General features: G+C 39.4%; 1 protein-coding gene across 1 annotated transcript; it reads left to right on the top strand.

Annotated features, from left to right (window-relative positions):
* Window positions 1-6,223: 6,223 nt before the first annotated feature.
* On the top strand, window positions 6,224-7,174 carry LOC101111712 (olfactory receptor 2V1-like). The gene has a single exon (XM_027970593.1). It carries the CDS (start codon window positions 6,224-6,226, stop codon window positions 7,172-7,174), a length of 951 nt encoding a protein of 316 aa, XP_027826394.1.
* The last annotated feature ends 1,092 nt before the right edge of the window (window positions 7,175-8,266 follow it).

Raw genomic sequence — 8,266 nt, 5'->3', positions numbered from 1 at the left:
GGCATCAAGGAAGAAGAATGATGTAAAGCAGTTTTTATTTAATGTTTATTTGGATTTTTTCCCCTGAGAATTACTGCTTATTTTGTTTATCCTTTATCTTATTATATTGTGTTATTCTTTAAACATTTTGAATAGAAAAATGTTATGAATTGCTGTCTAATATATATTTTATAATATATCATATGATTAAAATTTTTTATTTTATATTGGAGTATAGTTGATTTGTGAGGCTTGTTTCAGGTATATAGCAAAGTGATTTGATTATACGTATCTATTCTTTTTTCATGTGACTTTCTTTTTCAGATTCTTTTTCAATTTATTATTACAGAATATTGAGTAGAGCTCCCTGTGCTAAACAGAAGGTCCTTGTTGATTATCTATTTTACTTATAGTAGTACGCATATGTCAATCCCAATCTCCTAATTCATCTCTCTCCTTCACTTTTCTCCTTTGGTAACTATCAGTTTGTTTTCTGTGAGTCTATTTCTGTTTTGTAAATAATAATCATTTTTTAGATTCCACATATTTTTATATGAAAAATTGTTTTTATTTTTATTAAAAATTATTTATTTATTTTAATTGGAGGTTAATTACTTATAATATTGTATTGGTTTTGTCATACATCAACATGAATCCGCCACAGGTATACACGTGTCCCCCATGCTGAATCCCCCTTCTTCCTCCCTCCCAGCACCATCCCTCTGGGTCGTCTCAGAGCACCAGCCCCAAGCATCCAGTATTATGCATCAAACCTGGACTGGCAATTCATTTCATATATGACATTATACATGTTTCAATGTCATTCTCCCAAATCATCCCACCCTCTCCCTCTCCCACAGAGTCCAAAAGACTGTTCTATACATCTGTGTCTCTTTTGCTGTCTCACATACAGGGTTATCATTACCATCTTTCTAAATTCCCTATATATGCGTTATTGGTGTTTTTCTTTCTGGCTTACTTCACTCTGTATAATAGGCTCCAGTTTCATCCACCTCATTAGAACTCATTCAAATGTATTCTTTTTAATGGCTGAGTAATATTCCATTGTGTATATGTACCACAGCTTTCTCATCCATTCATCTGCTGATGGACGTCTAGGTTGCTTCCATGTCCTGGCTATTATAAACAGTGCTGTGATGAACTTTAGGGTACACGTGTCTCTTTCAATTCTGGTTTCCTCGGTGTGTATGCCCAGATGCCACATATTAAGTGATATTTTATTTATTATTACATACTTACTATATAAAACAGGTAGTATATATATGTATACTTCATTCTTTATGTCATATTTAAATGCATCTAGTCTTTGTCCTAGGTCATAAATACATTCTCCCATATTTCTTTTAATACTGTTATTTATTAATTCAGTTCTTTAAGCTTCCAGAATTTATTTTTGTGTGTGGTATGATTAGAGACTTAATTGATTTTCAAAAGAGATGAGCAATTGTTCTACACCATTTATTGAATAGCCCTTCTTTTCTCACAGAATTTCAATGGTATTATTTAAATCAGAATGTAAATTTTCACACATATCGGATGTTTCTAGACTTATTCTCTTTTGTTGGTCAGTTTTCTACTCCTTCACTGATACTGGATTTTTTACATTTTGATAATAGGTGAGGTAGTATCACTTTTAACTTTGGTCTGTTAGCCATTGTTTAACCCTTTCAAAAATTTTTTGACTCTTTGTTCAGAAAACATTAATTAAGTACCAACAGGAATCTTGGTTCTCACTTTATCAATTCCCATTAATAATGCTACTGGTTATCATTTCAGCATTATATTTCTGTATTTATTTTAAGTATGTATTGTCTCACAAAGAGTAAAATTCAAGAGAGACCACATCATATACCATAAAGACTTTCTTTTTCTACCCTAGATTTCAGCAATCTGATTCTTCTTTCTTCTGGGGCAAACACTGTTAGTAGCTCCTGTGTTTTATTCCAGAGATTTAATTTATTTGTATATGCATGTATTATATATAAATATCTTCTATGTATGTCTGTATATATCTGTGTATATATACACATATATGTAAAATGTAATATTATATAAATTACTTGTATATGTTGTATGATATGTGATATAGTATATTATTATAGCATAAAATTTATATAGTAATATATAACATTATTATGGTACATAATTATATATTATACAGTATAAGATTTTATATTTACAATTACATTATATATACCACTTTGTAATGTGCTTTTTTTTGTTTGAACAGTATTATTTTGGAGAAGTTTTTATCAACACATAATAAGCAATCTCATTCTGTTTCTTACTTGAATATTATTCCAGTTTTTATTCATTTTTGCTTTCAAGCTTTGTTCTACTATAAACAAATCTACACTAAACCATCTTGTCTGTGCATCAATTCATGTATGTGCACATATATATGTAAAATGAATAAAAAGAACTATATTTTTACCAAAAAACCCTCCATCCTCTGAATGCTCCTTTTTCTATTGCACATCATTCTAGTTCATGTTTACTGTATCTTTCCTTACCTCATTTAATGTTGAATGCAAACAGTTTTGTTTCCCTGAAGAGTCTCTTTTTTCATCCATTTTGCTCTGCTGTTGATTTTCCTTTCCTTCTTTGATGTTGGAAACATTTTTCAGATGTTTGCTGACCCTCTGTTGTCTACCTGTATTAAAATGTGGAGTCAAAAGAAACACATTGGGCCCCCTAAGCATGTAGGTGGTGGTGGTGGTGGTTTAGTTGCTAAGTCATGTCTGATTCTTGCAACACTGCGGACTATAGCCCACCAGGTTCCTCTGTCTGTGGGATTTCCCAAGCAGGCGTACTGGAGTGAGTTGCCATTTTCTTCTCCAGAGGATCTTCCTGACACAGGGATCAAACCTGGATCTCCTGCTTGGCAGGTGGATTCTTTCCCAGGTGGAGGTACCAGGCAAGCCCATGGGCATGTCATTTGTGGCTTCACTTTGAGCAAAATGACTGGCTTTCATTTTTTGCTTTTTAAATTTACAATGTTGGTATCTTTAGATGTTTTCTGGATTGAGTAGAGGCTCATCTATTTTCCTGCCTAAAGGAAATAAATCTGGATCTTGGGAAACCGCCCCCCCCCCCCCCATTTCTTGACATGTTGCCTTGTGCTCACAGCACCATCACCTCCATTGGGCCTCCACTGGGTTTGGAATTATTGGATTCAACTTCTCTGGAAAATTATTCTCCTACTTTCTGCCAGGATGAGGGATGTGTGGGGCCCATGTGTGTAGAGTTGGGAGGTGCCCTGACTTATAGTACTTTAGCCATCTTTGGTCTGCATGCTAGTTACAATCCATCCATTTATTTGAGGTTCTAAAAGCTTTGTTGTTCTTGTCTTTTCTCATGTTCAGATTTTACTCATTACCCTCTTCCTAGTAAGATTTTTTTGAGGAAACAAAAGTTGAGTATGTTCAATCAGCCATTTAATTCCAGAAGTGGAGTTCTTGGGACTCTGGTATCATAGGTCTTGGGACTCTGAGTGCTAAGTATAATATTTAGTTAGCCTCAGGTTTCTAAGTTGAAGAACTATAGGGTTTCTCTTTTTTTGGCCAGGTCACTGCTCAGCCTGTGGGCTCTCAGTGGCTCAACAAGGGACTGAACCGGAGTATGGAGTAAAAGCTTAGAGTCCTAACCACTAGGCTGCCAGAGAACTCCCTGTAGGGCTATTCTTATGTATAGCCTCTCTTCTCTCTATGCCACCAGAATAGAACTCTTCTTGCAAATACGGCTCATCTGTGTGAGTCTTTGTTCAATCCCTTCTCCTTTGCTAGAATAAACCAGGTCCCAAGACTTTCTTTGTACCAGTTCTTTCCTTCTGCTTGCACAAACTATCAGTTTTGGTTTTGCCCCTCTCTTTGAAGAGTTACTTTGAGGTCTATGCTCATAGGTGTTCTTTTCCACTTTTCTCTTCACCCTGCTCAGTTTCTACGGCTTCTGGTGACCCTTACAATTTTATTTAGTGAGTTCTTCTTTAAGCTAACTCCAACTTCAGCCAACATGGACAGTGTTTCTGCTCTTGATCTCCTTACTGCCTTTGAGTGACTTTTGAGAGAATTCTGGCTATACACTGTCATTTCAAAACTGCAAGTGTTGTGTTGAGAATTTAATCATGATTACATGGAAATGATAGATTAATTTTGGGGAGAGTTTTCATCCTTACAATGTTGAGCTGCATAGCTTTCTTGAGGCCTTCTTTTCTGTTTTTAAGTTATCTTTTATAATTTTTAGAATCAGCATTCTTTCCTAGGTACTTCACAGTTTTTTAAAAATATATTTTTAAAATGTGTTTATTTATTATTTAGGGCTGCACTGAGTCTTCATTGCTCTGTGTCGGTGTGGGCTTTCTCTACTTGTGGTGAGCAGGGACTAGTCTCCACTGCTTATGGTGAGTGGGGGCTGTTCTTCAATTGTGTAGATGGACTTCCCGTTTCAGGAGCTCCTCTTGTTGCAGTGCATAGGCTCTGGGCCCTGGGGCTCAGTAGAAGGACTTGGGCTCATAGTTGTGGCCCAGGCTCTAGGACATGCAGGCTTCAGTAGTTGCCACACACAGCCTCAGTAGTTGAGGCTTGCAGGCTCTAGAGTGCTGGCTCAGTAATTGTGGCACATGGACTTAGTTGCTCTGCAGCATGTGGAATCTTCCCAGACCAGGGATCAAACCCCTGTTCCCTGCATTTGGAGGTGGATTCTTATCCACTGTGCCATCCAGGAAGTCCCTACTTCATAGTTTTTGCTGCAATTGTAAATATTTTTTTCCCCACTTTTTAATTCATTAGTGGTATTGTATGAGAAAGATACAGATTTTTATCTGTTCATCTTACACATAGTGTAATGCTACTGATGTATGGCAAAATCAATACAATATTGTAAAGTAATTAGCCTCCAATTAAAATAAATAAATTTAAATTAAAAAAAGAAAAAAATAATACAATTAGGTTATATTTTTAAATAGAAAATGTATAAAAAACAAAAGTTTGGAGGGAGATAACTCTTAACCCCACTATCTAGGTGGAATCACGTGGTTAATATCTTGGCATATTTCTCCCAGTCTTTTGAAATACAAAAATACTCATTGATATGAATGTTTTGTTCAGTATCTATTAAAATGTCATAAGTATCACACTGACAGCATATTATTTTATCATTTAATCATGCCATAATTTACTTAGGTTTTCCTTTGGGTTGGGCTTTTGGGTGGTCTCTAGTTTTTCACTTACTATTTTTCTTAGAAAATATTTTAGGCTTTTATATTAAAAAAAAAGTAAATAGTAAATCTCCCACTCTCTCACTTTCCCCACTTGTGAAATAGGAATAATCATTATTCTTTCAAAGCAGTTATGAGGGTTGAATGCTAGAATGTGACAGTGCCTAACATGGTATCTGGTACATGAGAAATGATCAAGTAACATCAGCTGTCATCATTTCTGTACTACTAGGCATTGATTGGAGAAGGCAATGGCACCTCACTCCAGTACTCTTGCCTGGAAAATCCCATGGATGGAGGAGCCTGGTGGGCTGTAGTCCATGGGGTCATGAAGAGTCAGACATGACTGAGCGACTTCACTTTCAGTTTTCACTCTCATGCATTGGAGAAGGAAATGGCAACCCACTCCAGTGTTCTTGCCTGGAGAATCCCAGGGACAGAGGAATCTGGTGGGCTGCCGTCTATGGGATAGCACAGGGTCGACACGACTAAAGTGACTTACCAGCAGCAGGTGTTGATTAAGTTGTTACTTTCAATCTTTACTACCACTTGACAAGACAGTTATTATCCGAATTTAAGATGAGAGAACAGGTTCATAAAGGGTATTAAGTGACTAGGTCACAAAGTTGGTTATTGTCTTTTCTGCTTTGGTAGTTTTTCCCTGAAAAAGCAAATCCTTTACTGAGCTTCAGGAGAAGCAACTATGTGGGCTGGAGACAGATCCAGGCTACCAAAGGTAGAAGCAGTGTCTGTTTTAGTAAAAATAGCTTAACATTTGCTTTTCAGTTATGTGCAGAAAGACCTAGAAGCTAAAACAACAACAGCAGCCTGCATGTTTATTAGCATTCTTTCTCTTGAGAGAACATTTCTGTTACTCTTAGCCAGGTAACATATAAAGAGGGAAAAGTTTTGGGAAAAATGTTAATGACTTTAGTAATATGGCATTGAATATAAACCTCCTGCTTTCAGATCACAACCCTCTGTCTGGTGCATCCCTCTGCAGCAACAATGGCCTTGATGAAAAATCAGACTCGCATCTCCCACTTCATCCTCCTGGGCCTCTTCAACCACACACCACTGCACCTCCTCCTCTTCTCCACCATCATGGTCATGTTTCTGGTGGCCCTCTCTGGCAACGGGCTCATGATCCTCCTCATCAACACTGACTCCCGTCTACACAGTCCCATGTACTTCTTCCTCAGCTGGCTGTCACTCATGGACCTCATGCTCATCTCCACCATTGTACCACGCATGGCCATCGACTACCTCTTGGGCCATGGCTCCATCTCCTTCACAGGCTGTGGGTTCCAGATCCTCTTCTTCCTCACCCTCCTGGGGGATGAGTGCTTCCTGCTGGCTTTCATGGCCTATGATCGCTATGTGGCCATCAGCAACCCACTGAGGTACTCAGTGGTCATGAGCCGCCGTGTCTGCTGGCTCATGGTGGCAGGATCTTGGCTCTTTGGCCTGGTGGATGGGTTGTTTCAGGCCATCTATACCCTGAGCTTTCCCTACTGTGGCTCTCAGGAGATCGACCACTTCTTCTGTGACATCCCTGCAGTGCTTAAGCTGGCCTGTGCAGACACATCCATTTATGAGGCTTTGATCTATGTGTGCTGCATCCTCATGCTGCTCCTGCCCTTCTGTGTCATCTCTGTCTCCTACCTGCTGATCTTTGTAACTGTGCTCCGCATGCGTTCTGCTGAAGGTCGGAAAAAGGCCTTTGCTACCTGTTCCTCCCACATGGCAGTCGTCTCTCTCTTCTATGGGGCTGCCATGGTTACCTACATGCGGCCCCAGACCTACCACTCCTCCAAGCAGGACAAGGTGGTCTCAGCCTTCTATACCATGATTACCCCTATGCTCAACCCACTCATCTACAGCCTGAGGAACAAGGAAGTGGCTGGTGCTCTCAAGAAACTCCTGGAGAGGTGTCCATGTGGTGGGGGACAGGAGTAGCATGGCACTGCCACTGCTTATACAGCTCTGGGCCCTGGGAACCTGGCTTATTCAACTGTAGTTTGATTGAAAGAGGTATCAACATGCCCCACTGAAAATAAAAGTCATCCTCTGACCAGAAGTAACCAGATTAGCACATTAATTCAATAAATCCTGTCCATGCTGAGTATAGGCAATGTAAGAGCTTTTGGGATTACAAAGACTAGAAGACACAGATCCTTCACCCCTCAGGTGCTGGGAGAGTGGGCAGGTGACCACTCTCAGCTGTGTTCCTCTCAAGGAATTGTCCACGCCGAGGAGAGGCACCTTGCTGAAGGCCATGGTTCTCCTTGGAGAGCTGTCTGAATCTCATGACTGGTAATATAGGATATCAATGCCTGACTGCCTTGTCTCAGTTTGACCCTGAAGGGACAATCAAGCTCCAGAGCTCCCCAAATTCAGTCTCCCCATAGGATCATCTGAGGAACTGCAGATGACTTCTTCTTGCATCCAACTTTTCTTCCTTAACCCTCTTCTTTCACCAGAATTTTTAATTCTGAGAGCATTCTCTAATAAACTTCTTGCTTGCAAAGCATATCACAGTCTACTTCTGCGAAACTGAACTATGACTCAGGAATAAGGGTGATTTAAAGCTGAGAGGGCAAAATATCATCATGTACATGCACTCACTGCATGTGGGCGTTAGGAGGGGCTCCTTTTATGGTTGATGTGAAGAGAAGTAAGAAGTTAAATCATGGAAAGACCTTAGGTTAAATGCAAGAATTACAAACTCAAATGACCACAGGTTCAGAAAGGAGGTGTTAATCAGAGAGAACCAGAGTGGAAACAGGCTAAATGGAACACCCACTCCTAGACAAAAGCCAGTTGGCAGCTCTTCTGCCCATGCTGTGGGTAAGTTTTGAGTTGGAAAGGAGAGTAAGTGAAAGTTGGTGTAAGCGGGAGGAGCAACCATGGATGAGCATCACAGCTGGGTCATGGGAACATAGAGGACAGCACTCCACACACTGAGCAGGAAACAAGATAGTAGAGAAAGGTGTTAAAGAAAAGACAGGTGTGCACAGCAGAATGCTAGACAGGAAAAGAAGGACTTTT

The sequence above is a fragment of the Ovis aries genome, chromosome 5, assembly GCF_016772045.2.
Source record: "Ovis aries strain OAR_USU_Benz2616 breed Rambouillet chromosome 5, ARS-UI_Ramb_v3.0, whole genome shotgun sequence".
NCBI lineage: Eukaryota > Metazoa > Chordata > Mammalia > Artiodactyla > Bovidae > Ovis > Ovis aries.
Note: the sequence above shows the minus strand (reverse complement) of the source record. Positions and strands in the feature narration are given on the sequence as shown.

Coding starts and splice junctions, on each gene's coding strand:
- LOC101111712 (XM_027970593.1), top strand. CDS start 6,224: ATGGCCTTGATGAAAAATCAGACTCGCATCTCCCACTTCATCCTCCTG.